Genomic DNA, 25923 nt, shown 5'->3' on the forward strand with positions numbered 1-25923 from the left:
CAACCAATCATCTAGTCTTCTAGTCATTCTTGTAGTGCAATCAGAAAGAGAAAAAAATCGTTAGTTTAGGAGGCAAAAGTTCTATTCCAAAGTCCTACATAATTCATTTGACTTTACCTGCTTGGCCGCTAAGCAGGAGCTCTTAGTGCTGGTCTTTGGGACTGAGAGACAGTGTGCACGTTAAGGAAGGGAATAGATACTTCCAGCTAACAGAGTGTAAGATGCCATTTAAATGAACATTATTATTATTACGCTTTTAAAATTAAATATGCGGGGCGCCTGGGTGGCTCAGTCAGCTAAGCATCAGCCTTCTGCTCAGGTCATGATCCTAGAGTCCTGGGATCGAGTCCCGAACAGGGCTTTCTGCTGGGCAGGGAGTCTGTTTCTCCCTCTGCCTGCCACTCCACCTGTTTGTACTCTCTTTTTGACAAAAAATCTTTAAAAAAAAAAAAAGAATTAAAGATACTATTTGTCACTAGATATACAATTTCTGAAGTGTCTACAGCTACTAGCTCCTGATCTTTGTGACCTGTGGAGTCTAGACTTGATTTTTAGAGCTGTAGCCCTATAGGAGCCTATACACTAGGCAGAGAAGCCCTTGATCATGTACCCACGTGACTCTGCCTCTGACAGCCCCACCTACCATTTTTGGACCCAAACAGGAGGAAGGCTGTTGGGTACCTGGTAGTGATGATGCCTGGGAGGAGGAGCCTAAGAGCTCAAATTTGAATGTGTGGGGCCAATGCCTCACCAGACAGAGTCAGTGAAGCAGCAGGACTTGAGGCAAGCCTTTCCATGCCTAAGACTAAGAAAGACACTATGGAATCCACTATGGACAGGTAAAGCAGTCTCTTCATGGGTGGTTGCCCTGGCTTTTCTCTCAGAGTAAATCTGAGTTTTCAGATCGGTAACTATCCCTTTCTCTCCTCTCACTATCTGACTCACTGCTTGGTCAATATGTGCATTTATTTTTTCAGGCGCTGTCTCATCTGTTCAGATCTTACATGCTCTCTGCCTAATGCTCTGTTCTCTCTTCCACACTCAACTGTCATGTGCCACGTATGGCCACGTACTGCAGTTGGAACTAGTTTATGGTAATATTAACATAGCAAGTGTTTAGACATCCAAATCATGGAAAGGTAATAACAAGAATACTGTATACTAAGAACAGTAGCAGAAACTGTAATAATAATTTTGTAAATATTGAACTGCAAAAGGACTTTGTAAACCTTCCTGGGGAGCCTTTATTGAATAATTTAGCTACATACTGAATAATTCAGCTACATAGTAAGGAAATTATTTTTTAGTGCCAATATTAAAAATTGCTTGAAGGTCACTATGATGGTATATATCTGTTCCGGGAAGAAAAAAATCAGTCAAGTTATTTAATGTTATAGTTCCAATTACTGGGCTGTTAATGGCATTTTTACTATCTACCTAGTCTTTCAATTTCTTCAGACCCCGCTTAACATATTTCTTAAAATGTGTTTAATTTTTTAAAAAAAGATTTTATTTATTTATTTGATAGAGAGAGATCACAAGTAGACGGAGAGGCAGGCAGAGAGAGAGAGAGAGAGGGGGAAGCAGGCTCCCTGCTGAGCAGAGAGCCCGATGCGGGACTCGATCCCAGGACCCTGAGATCCTGACCTGAGCCAAAGGCAGTGGCTTAACCCACTAAGCCACCCAGGTGCCCCTCTTAAAATGTATTTAATAAGATTTACACAATGTTTTCACATGCAGTTTATGACAAGTTATTATCACAACTTATTTTATTCCTAGTTTTATGATTACTGAAAATATGAGAATACTTAATCCACAAACCTTACCTCAATTTAACTTTTATAAAGAATTTGCACTACAGAATTAAGATTTTTATTTCTTTAAATTTTTTTAAAGATTGTATTTTTAAGTAATCTATCTGCACACCCAGCGTGGGGCTTGAACTCACAAACCCGAGATCAAGGGTTGCACGCTCCACCAACTGAGTCAGCCAGGTGTCCCCAGAATTAAGATTTTTAATGGAAGACTAATGTTCTTCAGAAAATTTTCTTGAGGGTGAAAATGTCAACTGTCTGCTCAGCTTGCAATGAGATCGAAAATTAATCTGAGGTGTAAGTCAGAGGTAAAGGGTTCAGTGAAAATATTTGTACATGAAATGCTAGGCGATGATTAATAGTTGGAATTCAAAGGCAACAAGGAGAAAAGATGAAATTCAACAGGAGAAAAAGGGAAATATGTAATTATCATTAGGGAAAAGAATATCTGCAGAGGGCATCAGTGATGGCACAGGACAGGAGAGGACTTGGTCACGATTATTTTTAACCCATTTGTCTCCAGTTTGCATTGCTGGGGATGCAGCAGGTTCTGCCTCAGGGAGCACAGCTGTCTAGAGCAGCTGTCAAACTGTGAGCTCGAAAAACTGCCCCTACAAAGTCCTTTGTACCCAGAAGAGAAACTAAGAGAGCAAGGTCCTTGAAACGGGCTCCTAGCTACAGCTGAAGGAAAGTGAAGGACCAAGAAAGTTAATTAAAAGGTCGTAGGCAATTTGCTTCACTGTGACTGGTCACTTCTGAAAGAAACAGTAACGACGGATTTTTGTGTGAGTGGAAAGCCAAAGTCCATCTGAATTCCCTTAGCTGTGCCATGTCCTTTCCTATATTCCCAGAACACCTTTGCTTTCTCCCAACAGCAGATGCCCCCAAAACACCCGCTTTGCCTGACACAGTACCCTCCTTCCTTTTCTCAAACATACAGCCCAGAAGGGTAGATTAACTGTTTAAAGAAATTTATCAGTAAGGAATGATGCTTAATCTGTTTAAAACCAAGCCCCAAGAAATTTTTTCCCCTTTTACTTCAGTACTGATTAAGCACTTATGATGTATTCAATTTATGCTAATGATTATATGCAAATTATGTCCTGACAGTAACAGTAATGGTGGTTAAGTGCTATGATAATTAATATACAATTATTTTATTTTATTTTTTGGTATATGAGAACTTGGCATGTTTTCCCCATCAAAACTCATGATCTTGGTAAAAAAATATGAACTCTTCATGAATCTGCATGTCATTTTCGCAGGGGCTGTGCGAATCTTCTCTGTATCATTCCAATTTTAGCACATGTACTGCCCAAAAGCAACATTATCATTTTAAAATAAAGACAGCAATTATTAGATCTTTGTTAGCATTCATGCCAGATTCCTGCCAACTGAATTCCAAAACAATTTGATTAAACAATTTTCATCTTGTTTGGTATAATGTGTACACTGGTGATTAATCTAGTTCCCTGCCCCAGGATTTAAAGTGTATTTCAGTAAGCGTCCTGTGTGTGAAGCGCGACATTTAAATTGAGACAGCTATAAAAAGTGTGTTCCTGCTTACCTAACTCATCAGGTTGACACTTGGGTATTTAACTTTTAACTTCACGGTCTATCACATGTATTGCTTTAAAATTAATTCTCAACGTCTGTCCTCCCCCAAAGACTGGTACGTGTTTTGTAGAAGCTTTCTTCACAACAGCCCCAGAGTGGAAACAATCCAAACGTCCATCTACAGGCAGATGGGTAAATGAGCCTTGGCCATGCAATAGAATATTACTTGGCAGTAAAAAGGATCAAATTACTGATACATGCAACACGACCAATGAATTTCGAATTCATTATGCTAGGTGCCAGAAGCTGGACACAAAGGAAGAGATAATGTAGGATTTATATGGAATTCTAGGAAGTGGAGAGTAATGTAGTTACAGAAAGAAGATTAGTGGTTGTGTAGGGAGGGGGGGAAGAACTGACTGAAAAGGTAAAATATGCAAATTTTGGGGAGGGGTGCCCTGGAAATGTTCTGTGTCCCAATTGTGGTTCCAGTTTTGGGTGTTTACATTCGCCAGTACTCATAAAACTGCACATTTTAAATGGGTGAAGTATGTAAATTATACCTCAATGTATAAAAAAAAAAAAAAAAAATGAAGGCGAAAAAGTTTCAATTCTCTTGCCAGCAAACCGTATTCAAATCCTCGCCTAGGTCTTTGCTTGTTTCAAGAGTTTACTGCACTTCTGCTCAATGCCATTAGGTGGCAGCATTATCTCCACAACTTGGTAAATACATTTCTGGAAAAGACTAGGGACAAAAACTAGAGAGACATCACTAGTGCTTTGGTATCAACCACATTGTATAGCTTGTGTTACGTCCACAGCTACAAAGAAACTTTGGCTAGCTGAGAGTATTTCCACAAATTCAATTCAATTTAGTGCTTACGACATGCAAAACACTGCTAGGCGTAAGGAAATTAGAGCAACCAGTCCCCACAAGTAATGGATTATGTTGCCGAGTTAAAAAAGCAGCAGGATGCAAAACTGCATGAGATCAGTAGAATCAAAATCGTGTAAACATGCCTATAAAAAGACTAGAAAAAAATTTTAACATAATTGTCATTAGATACTACACTGAATTAGACACTGTAAATCATTACATTTTTAAAATTTAAATTAAAAAAATTAATTTTACCTTTTTTTCTCATAAAGTGATACTTTCTGCCTCAAAACACAGAAAATCCAATTGGGAAAACAGAGATGTCAGTGATCAATTGGTAACAGATGATGAGAGCTTTGACAGGGATAAACTAGGTAAACTGGAGAATGAAGCTACAGGAAGGGTTTTTGTTGCTGTCAGTGGTCAGTTTTTTGCCTAGAAATTTTGCTATAGCAGTGGTGAGAAAGAGCAGTTGAATTGTGAACTGGATTTGAAGGATATGTAAGTTTTGTCCAATGAAAAAGGTAGGAAAGCATTCACTGAGAGGAAGTGCATCAGCTAGGTGACTGGAAAGAAAAAAAACCACAGGATCAGACACTAGTGTCAAGACATCAGCTGCATAGGCACTTGAAGATAGGGAAAGGAAGGGGAAAAAGTAGCAGGAAAGGAAGCAAGACATGTCGATTTGATGATCAAATGTAAAAACTGGCCTAAATACCACCTTAGAGTTTGGGATTTATCCTGTAGGCACAAGAGATTCACTGGGAATTTTTCGGCATAGAAATGACATGGTCACACCTGGGTCTTTGTGAGATCTCTCTGGCACAGTACGAAGAATGTTCTTTTGGAGGGACTGGGGGGGAACCAGACCAGCTTAGAAAGCCAGGACAAGAGATAAGCCTAAAGAAGATTGAGGGCTTAGACTGAAGCAGTGAACCAAGGGAATAATGCAGATATGAACCAGAAATATTTGGAGGTTTAGAAAATAAAAATACTAAAAAAAAATTGAGATTTGAATAAATAAATTTAGACCATTAAATATGGAGAAGAATCAAAGATAAGCCCAAGCTTTTCACCTGATTATTTGAGATGGAAAAGTAAAGAGACAGGATAGTCAGGACAGAGGACAGTTTAGGAATTACTGTTTCGACCATGTTGGGTTTGAAGTACATACTGGACATTTAGGTAGAGTTTGGAGGGGAACTTTGAAAAAATTATGGAACCAAGGAACAAGTTTTTAAGTCCAAGTTGTCAGCATGTAACAGACAGCTATGGGAGGAGACTATCCTATGACATCATACCATTTGGGGATTCTGGCTATGTCTCAATTTTTTTTTTTTAAGATTTTATTTATTTGTCAGAGAGGGAGAGAGCACAAGCAGGGGGAGTGGAAGTCAGAGGGAGAAGCAGTTTCCCGACTGAACAAAGACCCAATGTGGGACTCGATCCCAGGATACTGGGATCATGACCTGAGCGGAAGGCAGACATTTAACCAACTGAGCCACCTAGGCGCCCTCAACTGGTCTTAAATATAAGCATGAAGAGGGGTTTATAATGGGTTCCAAGTCCAGCAGGTCTCAGACATCCAGCAAAGTAAGGAAGAGGATCTTCTCTGGTGTGGCTCAAATCATTACAGATTTTTTAAAAAGCTGGAGGAAAGCCAGGAGTGAGCGGAGAGTGAGTGGTGCTCCTGAAAGTTCCTTCCTCTCCTCACCCACAGCCTCCTGATGAAGCAGAGGAAATTTCTTTACCATTTCAAGAATGTCCGCTGGGCTAAGGGTCGCCATGAAACCTACTTGTGCTACGTGGTGAAGCGACGGGATAGCGCCACCTCCTTTTCACTGGACTTCGGTCACCTTCGAAACAAGGTATCAGTTCATTGCTTCCAAGCTAGAGTGCAGGCACTTTTAGAACCATCTACAGAGAGTACTACTTTCAGCCAGTTTCACACTTAGGTCTCCACCAGATTTCAGAAATCTTATTCTTTCTGTCCAGGAAACCACAATAAGTATGCCCCCACAGCATGCCACTTCATGTCCTCCCCGATCATGCTGGGCACATTACTGCCACCCCTTGCTTCAATGCCAAGAGTAACTGCCTTTGAGATTAAGGAAGAAATCCAAATTTTGATTTGGAAGAATATTATCAGCTCATTCAAGCTAAATTTAAATAAAAAACAAATTTTTAGAATTTTTGAAAGTTAAGGAAAAAGTAGCAAAAAATAATGACTCGATTCTGTTTTCCAAATGATTTCTAGTCCCTCCTGCTCACATATGTCACAGGCCGATGAGTACATTCAGTATGGTGAGACCCAGAATACTCGGGGAAGCCTCAATTGGTTGACTGATTCAATCAATCTCTAGATTGCATCTGGAAGATCAGAGAATTACATTTTCAAGCGACTTCACCATATCCAGATGGGCTTACGTAAACTTCTGCCAATGAGTATTCCCTGTCTCAAAACAGGCAGCAACATCTGATTTTGGTGGGATCCCAGGGAAGAATCCATAATCCACAGGTGGACCGACATTGTCTGGCTCACTGTTAAGTGTTTATTTTACTATTCAATTTCCTTTGTCTCCATTTGTCTTGCATAAATTATCTCACTGCAATTGTTTTACATTCTAATCTCTTTCCTGTTTGGTGATGAGACACATTCTAAGTAGAGAAGGCTTTGCAGTTACCCACCCTTCATTTCCTTCTCATTTAATCCTCGCAATTGATACCAGCCCATTTTACTGGCGAGGACTTAGAAGAGCCAAGAGTTGGGTGAGTTGTCCCAGTCACCTCAGTGATGGCACCAGGAAATGGAACCTAGATCTTCAGATCTGGGACTAATGACTTCTCTGCCATACTAGGCAGACTTGCTATATCTCACTGTTGTGAGATTATTACAATCACTGGGATCATACGATGAGCAAACACATTATTTCATTGTTCTGAACCCACAGCAGTCCTGTGACCTCTCCTTCAACACCCCTGTTGGCCTCTACCCCTTCCAGTCCTCAACCACGCTTCCTACCGCCCCCTAGTGGTCTGGTGTGTTTCCTAAATGTTACAGCAACAGACACAACTGAGAACTCTGGGGTACCCTGATGCTACTTCAGCCGACCCAGCGCATCCTCCTGCTTTTCTGTTCGACTTTCTGTCGAAAGTCGAAAACCCACAGCCTTATTGTAACCCTAAGGCCCAAATGCAGACACCCTAAAAACGGTGACTGTGGCAGGCAGATGAATTCGTGGCCGTAAAGCTTCCAGCGCCGCAGGAAAGGTCACTAAACGTCACTCACGCAAGTCCCCTGCTCTGTCCTCAGTCGGGCTGCCACGTGGAGCTGCTCTTCCTCCGCTACATCTCCGACTGGGACCTGGACCCTGGCCGGTGCTACCGCGTCACCTGGTTCACCTCCTGGAGCCCCTGCTACGACTGTGCTCGGCACGTGGCCGACTTTCTGAGAGGGTACCCCAACCTCAGCCTGAGGATCTTCACCGCGCGCCTCTACTTCTGCGAGGACCGCAAGGCTGAGCCCGAGGGGCTGCGGCGGCTGCACCGCGCGGGGGTCCAGATAGCCATCATGACCTTCAAAGGTGCGAAGGGGATCTGGTCGGGACTGCAATTCAGGAGAAAAATCGGAGGGGCAGGGTGGGGGATTCAGCCCCATACTGACTAGAATAGGAGGAAGAAAATTAAGGGCATGGACGCTCAACTTTGTGGGAAATGAGATTTACGGTGGGGGGGCAGGGTTTTCTTTCTTTCCTCTCCATTTGGGATCTGAACTATCTGCCTCATCCCCCTCCTTTTTTAAAGATTATTTTTATTGCTGGAATACTTTTGTGGAAAATCGTGAAAAAACTTTCAAAGCCTGGGAGGGGTTGCACGAAAATTCCGTCCGACTATCCAGACAGCTTCGACGCATTCTGTTGGTAAGGGGCTTCTTCGTTTCTCGTTTTCTTTCTCCCTCCGAAGACATCTTTTCCTGGAGCTCCTTATATTTCCCTTTCTTACGTTTTTTACATTACAGTGCATGTGTGTGCAGGTATCACTCTCCATTTCTCCTCTGATGAAAACCTTACTTTATGTTTAGTTACTTCTCCTACATTTGAGTTTGCCCTTCTGTTTCACAATTCAGAGCCCTCTGCCGAGATGCCCTTCCCTTTCCCTCTTTTCATCACCCACAAGTCTCTCTGTTGGACTCTCCTCAGGATTCTGTTTTCCTTCTGATACAATTCCTTCCTGTCCTCTTCCTACTCCCCCCAACTTCCTTCCTTCCACAATGTTACAAATGCATCCACTCAGTTCATTTCTTTCTTTACAGCCCCTGTATGAAGTTGATGACTTACGAGATGCATTTCGTACTTTGGGACTTTGATATCATCCTCCCAAGAAATGTCACTTAGGATGAACCATCTCTGAAGACAGTGGGTAAAAAGACAATCTTGCAAGCATTTTGTTTTTCTTCAACTCTCATTTCCTTAAGAGTTTAGAGAGAAAATATTCATATACAGGACTTTGTTAAAAGCAAAACAAAACAAAACCCGGTCTTTAACGTACAGAAGGAACACAGGCCCACCTGGGTAATGCTGCAACTGGCGCAGCTTTTCATGCAATAACGCCCCCTACTGGGAAATGACAGAATTGCAGGAAGCACCTAAAGGATGTTCTAGGACTCTGGCAGGGAGGAAACAAAAGGTAAACCTGTAAAACCATGGTGAGAAGATCAAACCTTTATAATATGTATCCTTTATTATCTGATTCATACGGAATTTTCAATGATATTGGTGATAGATTTTTCTACTCTTTTCCTTTGGGGTTCACTTTCAAGTGAACAAACTCACACCAGTCCATGATCTATATAGAACCTCCTAATGGAAGGATCTGGGTGATTGTAACCCCCAAACATCTTCCCAGGGCATTAATATCTAACTATGTACTGTATGTTTTCATCGTCTCAGATATGTTTTTATGTTTGTACATAGAACAATTCTTTCTCTTGGTATGAAATATGCATGATCGCCTTCAGGCTATTTTATAATAAAGGATCTTAAAGTGAATGAGGACTGTGAAGAAGACACTGTAAAAGTTAGCCGATGCCAAGTAACACATCTGGAAACATAGATCCTTTTAAAGAAGTCCATACGTCAGAAACCAAAACCACAAATTTCACATTTAATTAGGTAACACTTGGAAAGGAGTTGCTTCATTCAGTGTTGAGAAAAAAACTGTCCTCTCAGTGGGTCTCTTGAACAAAGTCAACCAGGCCAACGTTTCTGACTTTTTGTATGTATCCAATGCTCCTCTCAAAGAAATGCTCATTATGTAGGAGAGTGTAGTAAAAAGAAAATAACATTTGGAAAAGAAGGATAACAGAGCATTCATTACAAAGTGTTTTCTCCTGCAAAACGTAGGGAGCAACATGGCAGAGAATACCGCTGTAACAACTCTCCTTGACTATGAGAAAAATATTCAAAATAACCATATCACTGAGCAATTATTACCTAGCAACCCTTGCAATGCAGATAAATAGATCTGCAAGACAAGTTGAATGCACAACTGTGTTGTTTTACAAATACGAATGGGTGTCAGGACCAATCAATAGGAGAAAGAATAACCCTTTGCAACAAACTGTGATGGGACAACTGGATATCTCTATGTGAAAGAATGAATTTGGATCTCTTACCATATACCATATACAAAAGTTAACTCAAAATTTATCAAATACCTTCATGCAAGAACTAAAATTATAAAACCCTTAGAAGAAAACATAGGTGGAAATCTTCATGACCTTGGATATGGCCAAGTCCCTTAAATGACACCAAAAGCACAAGCAACAGAAGGAATAGAGAAATTGGACTTCTTTAAAATTGAAAGCTTTTGTGCATCAAAAGACAGGCAAGGAAGCAAAAAGAAAACTTGCAAAATGGGAGAAAATATTTGCAAATAATATACCTGGTAAGACTTTTTTTTAAATAATTTTTTTAAGGATTTTATTTATTTATTTGACAGCGATAGACACAGTACGAGAGGGACCACAAGCAGAGGGAGTGGGAGAGGGAGAAGCAGGCTTCCCACTGAGCGGGGAACCCGACTTGGGGCTCGGTCCCAGAACCCTGGGATCATGACCTGAGCCAAAAGCAGAAGCTTAACAACTGAGCCACCCAGGCACCCTCTGGTAAGACTTTAGTAGACAGAATATACCAAGAACTCTTACAACTCAAAACAAAAAACAAACTAATTTAAAAATGGCAAAAAGACCTGAATAGACCTTCCTCCAAAGAAGCTACCCACATGGCTAATAAGCGCATGAAAGGTACTCAACATCCTTAGTCTTTAGGAAAATGCAAATCAAAGCCACAATGAGATACCACTCATGCTATTACAGCATGGCTATCAACAACATTAAAAACCATTACAATGTTGCTAAGGATGGAGAAACTGAAACCTTCCATATTATTAAACGGTGGACATGTAAAATTGTGCAGCTACTATGGAAAACAGCTTGGTGGTTCCTCAAAAGCTGAACCACAGAATTACTGTATCACCCAGCAATTCCACTTCTAGGTATAAATCCAAGAAATTAAAAGCATGCATTGAAATAAAAACTCATCTGTGAGTATTTATAGCAGGAGTATTCGTAATAGGCAAAAAAAAAAAAAAAAAAAAAGGAAACATTCAATGTCCATCAAGTGATATGTGGATAAATAATTGTGTGATATCCATACAACAGTATTTTATTCAGTCATAAAAAGGAATGAAGTAGGGACATGCTACAATGTGGATAGATCTTGGAAACATTGCGCCAATGGAAAGAAAGCCAGACACAAAATGCCATATATTTTTTTATTCCACTCATGAAATCTCCAGAACATGTAACCCCCACAGAGACAAAAAGATTAGTGGTTGCAAGGGGTAAGAGGGAAAAGGGCATGGGAATGAATGCATATAGAGTTTCTTTTGAGGGTAATGAAAATGGCCTACAATTCAATAATGGTGATGGTTACAAAACATTCTGAATGTACTAAAACCCACAAACTTGTATATTTTAGAGCTGTGTCTGAATGTATAAATGGATTTATAAATATAAATTTTATGTTATGCGAATTTTATCTTGATTTTGAAGACAAGTCAATATGACTTGAGTCAAGCAACCCTGAATTTGAATTCTATTTCTCCATGACAGTGTGCAAGATATAATTAACCTCTCTACAGCCTTCATTTCCGATCTCTACATGGGTATGATAATAGGAACTTTTCACATATTTTTGGTAAATATTAAATTAGAAGATAACACAAAGCTGATACTATCTTGGTGATTAGCACTGCAACCCTTTCTGTTTGCAGGGCAGAAAGCTAGAAATCACCCTTGACACATCACCTTCTGCCCTCATATCTGGTCCTATCCACTTTACATGATAAATACTTCTTGAATTCATTTACTTTTCTCTCACTCCTCTACTAGTACCTAAGAAAGGGGAAAAAAAAACAACAACAAAAATTGCCCAATCGTTGAAAGCAGGCCTGATACTTCTAGCCAGGCCATTATTATTCTCCTGTTGGACATAAACAATCTCATAGACTACTAACCTCAGACAAGATTACTCAGACTGATAAAATGAGAAAGCAAAACCATTTCTTCATTTGTCTGAACCACCCCACAAAGACCACCTCTCTTGGCAGGAAGGAATGACTGCTACTTCTTTACCAATTACAGCTTTATCCACGTTCTAGTCAGTCCTCCCGAAAGATGTGACACACCCAATTACACAACTGACCGAATTCCTTCACCATATCTAATCTAACACAAATTCCCATTTTCTTAGCCCCTCCCCCAAAACAAACCAAAGCCCAAATTCTGAAATTAAATTCATAGTCATGAAGTGTCTCAGTAAGAGAAACACCCTCATAGTGAGACACTTCATGGCTCACGACTCCCCATAATGTGGGTTCTCCCTCACTGCAAAAGTATAAATCCCACTTGTTCAACTACAGAAGGTTTGTTATTTATTATTGTCTTTGGATGGAGGCCATTGACACATCTCAATTGGAACTACAGACATCTCTTAGTCTATTGTCATAGTTACGACCTTCACTAATTCTTACTGTATTTTACTGAGAAGTGCAGAGGCCACTGGGAGGCAACAGGCTTGAGCAATTGAAACAGGAGCAAGGCAAAATGACTCACAGTGACCACCCTGGTGACACACAGGCTCATTAAGACACTCACCTCGAAATCGCTGTAGGTCCTAACTAACCAATGGGCTAGTTACAACGGGCAGTTACCAAAAGGGGAAAGTTCCATACATTCCATACCCTCTCATTCTGCCCTGTAACTGTGGTACCTCACCACCATTTTGTGGTAGACAGTCTCCCCTGCAATATATTCAATAAACTTCTCTTTTGTTCTGCCCTGGGTGAATTCTTTCCCAGTGGGCCCCTCTCAGTCAGGATGCCCCACAAGAAGTAGCCTGTGGTGGTGATGATATGGCTGGTTTTAGGAAAATTTCATGAGAAATAAATAGTGAATCTGCTAATTAATCATTCATTCTTCCTAATATTTACTGATCAACTACTAGATGCATAGCATTGTGACCAACATAATGGAGATTATATATTTACATACGTATCTATATACCTTTGTTCAAAAAGCTTACATTCCGGCCAGAAAGACAATCCATGTACAAGAAAATACTACATAGGTTTTTAAATGGGGTTGGGGTACTTTTTGTTACTAACTGCTATTTTAGATTTTAAATTTTTCAATTTATTAAAGATCAAATTTAAGCAGCAAACTTTTAAGCCTTTGTTTCAAACTTCAAAATTATTTTATGATTTATAAGTCTAATTTTGTATTAAATAAGAGCAACCACTTTCACTTGCTTTTTAATATTAGAGTAACCCAGGGTACCTGGGTTGCTCAGTGGGTTAAAGCCTCTGCCTTTGGCTCAGGTCAAAGTCTCAGGGTCCTGGGATCGAGCCCCACGTCAGGCTCTCTGCTCAGTGGGGAGCCTGCTTCCCCCTCTCTCTCTGCCTGCCTTTCTGCTTACTTGTGATCTCTCTCTGTCAAATAAATAAATAAAATCTTAAAAAAAATACTAGAGTAACCCAAAACAGCAATTAAACTTAAAAACTCCTATTCATGGGAGCGCCTGGGTGGCTCAGTGGGTTAAGCCTCTGCCTTTGGCTAGGGTCATGGTCCCAGGGCCTCGGATCCAGCCCTGAGTCAGGCTCCCTGCTCGGCGGGGAGCCTGCTTCCCCCTCTCTCTGCCTGCTTCTCTGCCTACTAGTGATCTCTCTGTCTGTGTCAAATAAATAAATAAAATCTTTAAAAAAAAATCCTATTCACAAATTTGATTACACTACTTTTACTATTTTATGTTATGTATGTTCATGTGACTGTTCTTTAACCACCTTAAATGCTTGACAGGGTAGGCAGATTTATAAGCAAATCTAACAAACAAACAAAAAATACCCTACAACATGTCAAAACAAAATTTTTTTTTTAAAGATTTTATTTATTTATTTGACAGAGAGAGATCACAAGTAGACGGAGAGGCAGGCAGAGAGAAAGAGAGAGGGAAGCAGGCTCCCTGCTGAGCAGAGAGCCCGATGTGGGCCTCGATCCCAGGACCCTGAGATCATGACCTGAGCCGAAGGCAGCGGCTTAACCCACTGAGTCACCCAGGCGCCCTGTCAAAACAAATTTTGTTAAATATTCCAAACATCTCAATCAATACTCGTTACAGGCCTAACCAAATTCTCTTAAACTTTTCAGCTTAAAATGCTAAGATCTAATATGTGAAGATTCTTTAAATCACATTTATACACATATTATCCTCAGCTAAAACCAAAGGTATTAATATAATTGGTTTCATCTGCTTTATTATCTATATATTCAAGTCCAGACTTTTTTAGGATTGCAAAGAATTTAATCTATTTGAGATGACAGAATCTAGTATCAAAGATGGGCTGGAAATCCTAGACAATAATATAGTTGCCTACCCATTACAGGGTTTGAGATTCCAGACCAGCCATGGAATCTGAGAACTACAAAACTCTAGGTTTATTCTCTTAGAGAGTAGGCATGGACCCATGGGCTCTTTTATAGGGTTTGTCAACAGATTCCCCAAGTACTCTCAGCATCTAAATGGCAGTTACCCAATTTGGGTAGATGGAATTTGACCCCCCACACACCATGTTGCAGCTAACTTCCTTCACTACTTGTCTGGATTTAACTAGTCTCACTAATCTGACTGAATTCTTTCCATAGTCTTGGCCACAATTTTTTTTTAAGATTTTATTTATTTGATTGGGGTGGGGGGGAGAAACAGAGGGAAAGGGAGAAACTCTGACTCCCCACTGAATGGCAAGCATGATGTGGGGCTCGCTCTCACAACCCCAAGATTATGACCTGAGCCAGAATCAAGAGTTGGACGCCTAGCCGACTAAACCACCCACACACCCCCTTGGCCACAATTCTGTAGTCCTAACATTTGGAAGTTAAAAACAATGTAACTACAATGCGGTTGAGTAATTGCCAGTCACTAGATGACTTCATGACAAATAATGTGTTAACAGTGATGCTTTAGATTTCTAGAAGGAAGAGATGACTGTGGTTGAATAAATCAAGAAAAGCTTGATAGAGGAGGTTGAACTTTACCTGGACCTTGGGGGAAATGTTAAATACTTTAGTATGTTTCTAAAAATCTCTGTGAATAAAGTGATGAATGGCTCAACAGTGACCTTTATAAATTCTGTTAAAAGTATTTTAAGAGGGGCCCCTGGATGGCTCAGTGGGTTAAACCGCTGCCTTCGGCCCAGGTCATGGTCTCAGGGTCCTGGGATCGATCCTCACATCGGACTCTCTGCTCAGCGGGGAGCCTGCTTCCCCCTCTCTCTCTGCCTGCCTCTCTGCCTACTTGTGAACTCTGTCAAATAAATAAATAAAATCTTTAAAAAAAAGTATTTTAAGAAAAACACTGATGACAACACTGTGTTGAAATAGTCAATCCTATTTCCTTTTGCTGGGAGAAGAAACTAATAATTTTAATATGTATTACCTTTAACCTCACAATTTCATTTCTAGGAAACTAATTTGAAGAATCTGTCATATATGTAACCCAAGCTTACATATACAAGGATATGTACACAAACAACCCTGCAGTAGGGAGAAACTTCAAGTAACAAAGCCAATAGTGGAATTGCTAAACACAGAACATCCATACTTAATAAGGGCCTACAGCAATTTAAAAAGAATACTGGGGAAATTTTTAAAAGGTGGGGGGGAGAATACTGTGGGGCATCCTGTGTGGCTCAGTCTCCTGGGTGTCCCACTCTTGGTTTCAGATCAGGTCATGATCTCAGGGTGGTAAGATTGAGCCCCTCCCAGCCTCAGCTCTGCCTGGAGTGGGCTTGAAAGTTTCTCTCTCCTCCTCCCCCCACTTACGTTCTAAATAAAGAAAGAATGAAACAAACAAACAAACAAATTCTTTAAAAAAATACTGTCAGTGGGGCTCCTGGGTGGTTCAGGCCTTCGACTCAGGTCATGATCTCAGGGTTCTGGGATCCAGCCCCACATTGGGATCCTCTCTTAGAGGAGAGACTGCTTCTCCCTTTCTCTCTGCCTGCTGCTCTGCCTACTGGTACACTCTCTCTCTCTCTCTCTAATAAATAAATAAAATATTTTTTAAAAATACTGTCAAGATACATAAATGCATATAGAAAAGACAGAGGACCCTCCTGAGACTCCATGGTAGAGAGGCCCACGGGGGTCTCCTCTCCAAATGGGCTATGTCCTAGCGCTGGTCCTGGTCCCCGCCACCCCTGATCCTGCACCGAGCCCTCGAGGGGTCACCCAAGATTTCCAGCAGCGCACAAGTGACAGCTTGCCATCCATCCCCTCCAGGGACTCACTCGTGGCCTCCCAGGACTATTACCGGAGCCGTGGAGGTTCTGCTTCCAGTAACTGCCCCTGCGGAAGCGCAGGGCATCCAGGAGAAGCCACCTCTCACCACCCCCATCTCCCTAACACCGACCGGGGTCCCTAGTGGGTGAGCTGCTTTTTCCGGAAGTCCACTCTCCGGTTTGTGGCTATAGTGTTGGGAGTCCCCAGATCGCTGACTCTCCCAGGCCTCCAGTGACTCAATCACCTGCGACTTGGCTCTGGAAGCCACGAGGAAGCAGCCTGGTGGCCGCCAGCCTGGCAAAGCCAATACCGAGCCTCAGTCCTGAGAGGCCACCACCAGCCACTAGGCTACAGGACCTCCCTCCCAGTAGATTAGGCAGGCTGAAGCCTGCAGAAGCCGGCAGGCTTCTTTTTATATCAAACAGCAAAACACCAAAAAGGGAGTTGAGAGAACCCGACTCCTTACTATCCAAGTCACACACAAGCCTTCCTGACATCCTGTAACCACGTGCCTTGCACCAAGTAGAAAATAAACTCCATGCAGCCAGTAAAAAAGACATTAAAAAAATATCCAAAACATATTACTAAGTGAAGAAAAATTGTTTTAAAAGACTTTGTAGGGGCACCCGGATGGCTCAGTGGGTTAAGCCTCTGCCTTCAGCTCGGTCATGATCTCAGGGTCCTGGGATGGAACCCCACATAGGGTTCTCTGCTCAGCAGGGAGCCTGCTCCCCACCCCTTGCCTTTCTGCCTACTTGTAATCTCTCTCTGTCAAATTAAACAACAACAACAACAACAACAACAACAAACAAACAAAAAAAACCCAAAACACTTTGTCTAGGGGCGCCTAACTGGCTCAGTTGGTTAAGCAGCTGCCTTTGGCTCAGGTCATGATCCCAGAGTCCTGGGATCGAGCCCCACAAAAATAACAACACACACACACACACACTGGGTATAGCCTGATCTCATTTATGCTTTCATAAGTATGTGTATATGTATACATAAACAAAACTTTTACATATACATATACAAATTCATATAGATATATGTTCAGGAAAAGTGCTGAAGAGATAAAATCCAAACCATAAGCTGCGGTTATATCCAGAGAGAAAAACTGGATGGGAGGAAGAAGGCAGGAGAGAGGTAACTTTCACTTTTCCCTCCATATAATTTCAACAAAAATATAACTGTAAACTTTGAGGAACTAAATTGAAGCAAAGAAAATACCAATTGAAACTTAGGACTTAGACCTTTTATTTATCACTTCCCGTTCACCACTGTTTATTTACTGACCTATAGAATATTCTACCACTTTAACAAATTGAGAAAATTCCAGGAAAATAAGTCTAGTAGAAGCATGGTCTTTCTTTAAATGTCTAAAAGCTTTCTTCCTCCTCCTAGCAATAATTTATGAAACACTTTTTGAGGGTTGAGCAATCAGGAAAGCATCTGTTAGGCAGAATTCGCCAAGAGAAAGAGAAATGGACATACGTAGTCAAGGGTTGGCTTACATGATTGTAGGCGTTTGCAGAACAAGTCTGGAGTTGTGTGCTGGCCGCTGGGAGAACAGGCTGGAACTTTAGGGCAGGAGCCAATGCTTTCGTGCTCAGGTGCAATTTCTCTGTGGAAGCCCGGGTTCTGTTCTCCTATCCTTTAAACTAATTCAATCAGGCCCACCCAGATTATCTAGGAATCTTACTGTGAACTGATTATGGACTGAAGTCTTACCAACAGACTACTCCAGAGTAATACCTGGGTTAGCTCTGATTGAATAACCAGGGCCGAGGCAAATCAAGGCAAATAGACTCAAAAACATATGTCACAGTATGTCTATGTAAAGAAGAAAAACAGACAAAAAGACACATATCAGAATCACCACTTTTCTTTTTTAGAGAAGATTTTTAAAAATTTATTTATCTGAGAGAGAGAGAGAGGGTGCACCCATGAGCAGGGGAAGGGGCAGAGGGAGAGAGAGAAGCAGACTCCCCACTGAACATGGAGCCCTATGTGGGTTCAACCCCAGGACTCTGAGATATGACCTGAGCCAAAGACAGAGGCTTAACCGACTGAGTGACTCAGGCTCCCCCACAGTCACCCTATTCGAGGCCAGACCTTGGGCCTGTCGTGGGGCTGTTTTACATGTTACCTCACTTGGTCACTACGGTATAATTCCAGGGTCAGCTACCAAAGTAGATTAAAATTTAGGTACCTGTGACTCTGAAGTTTACTTTAATGTAGCTCCTTTAGTTGCCGAGACCGGCTCAATTTACACATTAAAAAGGAGATTTCTTTCCTAACCACAGGTAAACTAACTGGAAAAGTGAGATGGTTTTACTAGGAACTGATAGGGTTCTGGAGAATCAGGGATCACATGGCCTCTGTCTCTCTTTGACTCTCCTTTTTTTCCCCTAAGGGCTCCCTCTGTTCACCTCCCTTATTTATTTTTTTTTAAGGTTTTATTTTTAATTTTTATTTTAATTTTTATTTTTCTAAAAGATTTTATTTATTTATTTGACAGACAGAGATTACAAGTAGGCAGAGAGGCAGTCAGAGAGAGGAGGAAGCAGTCTCCCCACTGAGCAGAGAGCCCAACGTGGGGCTCAATCCCAGGACCCTGGGATCATGACCTGAGCCAAAGGCAGAGGCTTTAACCCACTGAGCGACCCAGGCGCCCCTACGGTTTTATTTTTTAAATGAGCTCTACACCCGAGGTGGGGCTTGAACTCAGAACCCTAAGATCAGGAGTCACACTCCAGTGACTGAGCCAGCCAGGTGTCCCTGTTCCCCTCCCTTCTAGCTGACTTCTTCAGCTTACTCCAACTTTCTCTTTCATAATACTTGAACTTGCATATAATCCCTCATGAATGTTCCCATCCTCTCTATTTTTTTTTATTCGTGAACATTATGGCTATTTGGCATTTTTTTGAATTCCCCAAAGAGGGACAATTTAATTGCCTCAAATATCTTTTGGGCTGTTCAAAGCATGATCCTACTAAGGTGGCATCAGTAGGAATTAGAAATGAGAGGCATGAACCAGTTTATGGACTTTGAAGAGATGAGTGATTAGACATGAATGTTGCAAAGGCAGAGTGAATTAAAAGCAAATTAGCCAAAGACAGCTCTATTTGAGAGAAATACATTGCATCTGAGCCCCTAGGTCTCACCTAGTGGCTCCCATCCTTCCCTAATCACCTGTCCCTCCATCCCTGGATCCCATAAGCCAGTGTGACTCATGCAGGAACCTACCAGCACTTCAATTCTAAACTCTAAACTCAAAGTCAACGGTGTGTTTCTCACCATCACCAATACCCCCTTGGCTTATGTCTGTCCTGTTTGTCCTCTAAACTCAGTGTCATTGAATCACCTCAATTCTCATCTCTGTTGTTCTAAGCTTTGCATCTGTCTATTCCTGACATTTCCATCATGAGTCTCCATCAGCTTAAGCTGAACTCTTCAGCTTCCAGTAAAAGTTGTTGATTTTGGTGGGATCAAAGCTCTATCTCAAAACTCAGGAATCGAATTCCATTTTCCAATGACAGTGACTGGTCAAGCTGGCCATGTTTCCTTCAAAGCAGAGGGAAAGGAGACTTCTGTTTCTGTATCATCTATCTTTTGAGCACCTACTATTTTATCAAACACTTTGGTGGGTACTCATGCTACAAAGTTAATGAGAAACACCTTAAAAAGCTCTTTTTTTTCTTTTTAAAGATTTTATTTATTTATTTGACAGACAGATCACAGGTAGGCAGAGAGGCAGGTAGAGATAGAGAGGAGGAAGCAGGCTCCCCGCTGAGCAGAGAGCCCAATGCAGGGCTCAATCCCAGGACCCTGAGATCATGACCGGAGCCAAAGACAGAGGCTTTAACCATCTGAGCCACCCAGGCGCCCCTTAAAAAGCTCTTAGAAAAGAGAGAGGCTAACAATCCACAATTACACACAACTCGGCATAAGTACACAGACATACGTGTGGAGGAAGTTGCTTTAATTAGCCTTGAAGTTCCAAAGAAGGCTTTCCAGAACAGAATACCCAGGAGCTTAAGTTATTAAGTTTTAAATAATTTTTTAGTATTTAAATATTTAAATATTTAAATATTATGCACATAGAAGTGCATGAATCACAAATGACACTTTGAGAATTTTCAAGACTGTATGACAATCACCAAGATCAAGAAATAGAGGGTACCTGAGTGGCTCAGTTAGTTAAGCAATTGCCTTCAGCTCAGGTCATGATCCCGGAGTCCCAGGAGGGATCGAGTCTCTCACCGTATCAGGCTCCCAGCTCCATGGGGAGTCTGCTTTTCCCTCTGACCTTCTCCCCTCTCATGGTCTCTCTCACTGTCTCCCTCTCAAATAAATAAATAAAATCTTTGAAAAAAAAAAGTGTTTCTTAAAAGAAAATTTTCTTAAAAAAAATTTCTTAAAAGAAATAGAACATTACTAGCATTTCGAAGCTCCGCTTCTGCCTCCTCTCAGTCCTCTTGCTTACATTAACAGAAATTAGGAGTGAGGGGCGCCTGGGTGGCTCAGTGGGTTAAGCCGCTGCCTTCGGCTCAGGTCATGATCCCAGGTCCTGGGTTCGAGCCCCGCATCGGGCTTTCTGCTCAGCAGGGAGCCTGCTTCCTCCTCTCTCTCTGCCTGCCTCTCTGCTTACTTGTGATTTCTCTCTGTCAAATAAATAAATAAAATCTTTAAAAAAAAAAAGAAAAGAAAGAAATTAGGAGTGAAAAGTGGTAAGGAGGGGTGCCTGGGTGGCTCAGTGGGTTAAGCCTCTGCCTTTGGCTCAGGTCATGGTCTCAGGGTCCTGGGATCCAGCCTAGCATCAGGCTCTCTGCTCAGCAGGGAGCCTGCTTCTCCAGGTCTCTCTGCCTGCCTCTCTGCATATTTGTGATCTATCTATCAAATAAATAAAATCTTAAAAAAAAAAAGGAAAAGAAAAGTGGTAAGGATATACTTGGCAGAAAGAATGGCATAGATTGAGAGGTTTAGGGATGCGTGGGTGGCTCAGTGGGTTAAGCATCTGCCTTCGGCTCAGGTCATAATCCCAGGTTCCTAGGATAGAGTCCCACATCAGGCTCCCTGCTCTACCTGTCACTACCCCTCCTTGAGCATTCTCTCTGTCTCTATCTCTGACAAATAAGTAAAATCTTAACACATACAAAAAACAAATAAACACTGAGAGGTTTAAAGTAGTACATTTCTGTGACTTAGGTAGTGGGAGAAAGGGGGTGGTTGGAGAAGAGCTATCTCCTGTATAAGCAGGAGTCTGATCGTGAAAACCTGTTTTTTTGTTTTTGTTTTTGTTTTAAGATTTTATTTATTCCAGAGAGAGAGAGAGAAAGAGAATGTGCAAGTGGGGGAGACAGGCCCAGGGAGAGGGACAAGCAGACTCTCTGCTAAGCAGAGAGCCTAACATACAATGGGTGTGGGAGCATCTGGCTCTCTGCTTTTCGGAGAGCCTACTTCCCCCTCCCCCTCTGCCTACTTGTGATCTCTCTCTCTGTCAAATAATAAATAAAATCTTAAAAAAAAAAAAGAAAGAAAACGACTTGATGGTGATCTCATCACTAGGAAAGAAAACAAACGAAGAAAAAAGAAAAGGGTGATAAAGACAATGGGTTTATGTTTTTTTTTAACTTCTTTATTTAAATTCAAGTTAGTTAACAAAGTGTATTATTAGTTTCCAAGGTAGAGTTCAGTGATTCATCAGTTGTATACAACACAGTGCTCATTGCATCAAGTGCCCTCCTTAATACCCATCACCCAGTTACCCCCATCTGCTCATCCACCTTCCCTCTAGCAACCCTCAGGTGTTTCCTAGAGTTAAAAGTCTCTTATGATTTTCTCCATCTCTATTTTCATCTTATTTTATTTTCCTTCCCTTCCCATGTTCATCTGTTTTGTTTCTTAAATTCCACATACAAGTGAAATCATTTGTCTTTCTCTGACTGACTTATTTTGCTTAGCATACTACCCTCTAATTCCATCAACATTGTTGCAATTGACAAGATTTCATTCTTTTTGATGGCCAAGTAATATTCCTGTGCGCACGCGTGTGTGTGTGTGTGTGTGTGTGTATACACATCACATCTTCTTTATCCACTCATCTGTCAACGGACATCTGGGCTCTTTCCATAGTTTGGCTATTGTGGACGTTGCTGCTATAAACATTGGGGTGCACATGCCCCTTCAGATCACTATGTTTGTATCCTTTGGATAAATACATAGTAGTGAAATTGCTGGGTCATGAGGTAGCTCTATTTTTAACTTTTTCAGGAACCTCCATCCTGCTTTCCAGAGTGACTGTACCAATTTGCATTCCCAACTACAGTGTAAGAGGGTTCCCCTTTCTTCACATCCTCACCAACATCTGTCATTTCTTGAGGACAAGGGGTTTATGTTGAGACATGTTAAAGCAGGAAAATGGTTATAAATAAAAGATGTGGGTTGGAAAAAATAATTTGGTAGTTATCAGCCTTATACTTTCTTAAATGAATCCATGCACGTGTAGGAAGTCCCCAAGAAGAAAGCAAATAAAATGCAAACAAATGAAAGAGAACTGGGGAGTACAGCTATGTAAGATGCAGAAAAGGAAAGAATAATCTAAGAATGAGTCTCAGAAGAAAAATCCAGAGGAAAAAAAAGGCAAACCAAGGCAGCAGCATCCATGGAGGCAAAGCAGTAGGGAGTTTTCAGAAAGGAATGTTTAGAGGCAGGTAGGATAGTAAGTACCGGTTGGATTTAATGATATGGAGGTGCACAGGGACTTCAGTGGAGTGGTGGAGGCATTAGGTTGAGGAAACGATGGCCAGGAAGAGTCATTCTTTTATAAAGCTTGACTGTATGAGGGAGAATTAGAGGGTTGGTATCCTTTGCCCACTGTTGTCTTAGAAGAAGATTATCTGAAACACGATAGACCCTTGATACATATGTTGTTCTGATTGAGTGCATCTTTTTTTTTTTTTTTTTAAGATTTTATTTATTTGTTCAATATAGTGAGAGAGAGAACACAAGCAGGGAGAGTGGGAGAGGGTGAAGCAGGCTTCCCTCTGAGCAAGGAGCCCGATGCAGGACTCAATCCTGGGATCAGGACCTGAGCTAAAGACAGACACTTAACGACTGAGCCACCCAGGCTCCCCCTCATTTTTTTTTTTTTTTTTTTGAAAGAGAGAGTGGGCATGCAGGCTGTGGAGGGGCAAAAGGAGTGGGGGAGAGAGAATTTTTGTTTGTTTTTAAAATATTTTATTTATTTGAGGGTCAGAGAGAGCACAAGCAGAGAAGAGGGGCAGACGGAGAGGGATAAGCAGACTCCCCACTGATCAGAGCCCCCAATGTGGGGCTCAATCCCAGGATCCTGGGATCATGAACTGAGCCGAAGGCAAAGGCTTAACTGGCTGAGCCAACAAGGCACCCCTCATCAGTAGATTCTTAATTCTACTGAGACTGCCTGCAACCAGGCTACAACTTCTCTTGCCTGGAAGGCACAAATAATACATATCTCCTGCTGTGCTGGAGAGCAGACAGCTTTATCTGTCAGAGCAGGTGACGCCTGACATCACAGCAAGCCAAGGATTGCAAATACGTTAGTCAATGATGAATCTGTCAGGTCTCACTGAGAGGAGGGCTGATACCATATCCATCAACAGTTGAGATTACCTCAACCAATCCCTCCTAAAAAATGTGAAGGTAGATTAAAGGACATCAGGAGATTTGGTAAACTAGGTTATGGCCTGGAGTCTGAGCTACCCTAGGCCTTGCAAACTTCTCAGAGATCTAAAAACTATTTGAGACCTAAAAGCAAACACCTCTAAGATACAGCTTACCCATTGCCAAATTCCTGAGAAGCAAAGTAAATAAATGTTTAATTAAATAGCAACAAAACATAATATGCCAACTGGCCAATAGTTCCTTAACTCACATATAAATTTAATGTTATATATAAACAACTGATATATAGTAGGGTGTCTTGTGTTGTACATAGATTTTTAAAAGATTTTATTTATGTATTTGAGAGAGAGATCGAGAGAGGGAACACAAGCAGGGGGAGTGCGAGGGGAGAAGCAGGCTTCCCACTGGCAGGGAGCCCCATGTGGGGCTTAATCCCAGGACGTTGGGATCATGACTTGAGCCCTGAGCTGAAGGCAGATGCTTAACTGACCTGAACCACCCAGATGCCCTATTGTACGTATTTTTTTTTTAAAGGTTTTTTTTTTTTTTTAAGATTTTATTTATTTATTTGAGAGAGAGACAGTGAGAGAGAGCATGAGCGAGAAGGTCAGAGGGAGAAGCAGACTCCCCATGGAGCTGGGAGCCCGATGCGGGACTCGATCCCGGGACTCCAGGATCATGACCTGAGCCGAAGGCAGTCGTCCAACCAACTGAGCCACCCAGGCGTCCCTATTGTACGTATTTTTAAACTTTTTCTCTGTATTATATCTTGACACCTTAAGAAGGGTCATGTGGCTGGCCCAGTGGGAGCATGTGACTCTTGATCTCAAGGCCCTGAGTCTGAGCCACATGCTGAGCCTAGAGATTCCTTAAAAAACAAAAAAACAAACAATAAAAAAAAAGCACCTAAAACTAAAAAATGAAAAATAATCTTCTGGCTGGGAAGCTGCTGCCCCTCCTGGGGGCTAGGCAGTTCTTAGAGAGAGCAAGGACCCAGCATGTCCTTGACGTGCAAACACCAAATCCACAGCCACACCTCCCCTAGTTGGCCCAATCGCCCCAGGAGGCAAAATTCCTCTTCCTTAGTCATCCCAAGGCCAGGTACTAGGCAAGGAGGGACCATCTCTATAGGTTAGAGCCCAACCAAATTATGCACACTAGGTAATCCCAAACTGTTAACCTACCCTGCCTTGCCTTGCTCCCTGGAAACTCCAATGGAAGATCTCCCCTAGACCTTCCACTCCCTCCAAGTCTTCTGCTTCCTGACCACTCTGATGGTCTTCCCTAGGGCTCTGTTTGACACGCTGTGCCTCCTTTCTCTAGAACCTACGAATAGAGTAAATTTTCCCTGATTGTCTCCATCTCCTCTTAAATGGCTGCACTTGACTGACGATCTCATAAAAGAATACAAAGCGTGCCCCAACATAGGACTGCTTCAGGCCTACAGGTCTTAAAAGAGTTCTAAAAATAGTTCCTAGCGATCTCCTTGACCCACCACTGATGATTGTATCTTACACATGCCTCTTTCCCAAGGCCATGAGTGCATCTGGTTGAACCCGGAAATGCCTTCCCGCCCCACCCGGGTCACACACTGTACTGGGTATTCCCTTCAAGCCCTGACCGTGTCTCTTGTTTTATCAAACATAGACGACAGATTCTTGTCATTCCCAGGTTTAACATTTTCTGGTTGAAGGGGAACAGAATATGCCACCGCCAAATATGCCCCTTTGGCATATTGATTATTGTGAATCAAAGGCTTTTGAGAAACAGCTGTGCAAGAAGGACACTCCTACCCTCCCTTGTCCTCCTGGAAGCAGGTGATAATCCCATGTGAAAGGTACCTTCCCCGTAGCAGGGCGGGGAAGGCATCCTTCTCATCAGAGACGGTGAATTTTGGACTGAGAAGGTCATACAAACAAGTCTTTTACTTCTTCACCATTTAGCTCTCTGAAGTTCAAACCCTGTTGTTTTGCCAATTCCACACAAATTTGTGTTTGTCTAAAAGCTTCCTGCTTTGGTCACTTCTCTGAGTCTCATATTTTTATGGGGCTGCAGTACATATAAAATTAAATGTGTTTTCTTCTTGTTAATCTGTCTTATGTCAATGTAATTAT

General features: G+C 41.8%; 1 protein-coding gene and 1 non-coding gene across 2 annotated transcripts; one reads left to right on the forward strand and one right to left on the reverse strand.

Annotated features, from left to right (window-relative positions):
* Positions 1-750: 750 nt before the first annotated feature.
* Positions 751-9998, forward strand: AICDA (activation induced cytidine deaminase). Its single transcript, XM_047743591.1, has 5 exons — positions 751-839; positions 5969-6116; positions 7562-7832; positions 8053-8168; positions 8561-9998. Exons 1-5 carry the CDS (start codon positions 796-798, stop codon positions 8612-8614), a joined length of 633 nt encoding a protein of 210 aa, XP_047599547.1. The 5' UTR covers positions 751-795; the 3' UTR covers positions 8615-9998.
* On the reverse strand, positions 3037-3140 carry LOC125108082 (U6 spliceosomal RNA). The gene has a single exon (XR_007129770.1). It is a non-coding gene; the product is annotated as a U6 spliceosomal RNA (small nuclear RNA).
* Positions 9999-25923: the final 15925 nt, after the last annotated feature.

The sequence above is a fragment of the Lutra lutra genome, chromosome 8 (genome assembly GCF_902655055.1).
Source record: "Lutra lutra chromosome 8, mLutLut1.2, whole genome shotgun sequence".
Lineage (NCBI taxonomy): Eukaryota > Metazoa > Chordata > Mammalia > Carnivora > Mustelidae > Lutra > Lutra lutra.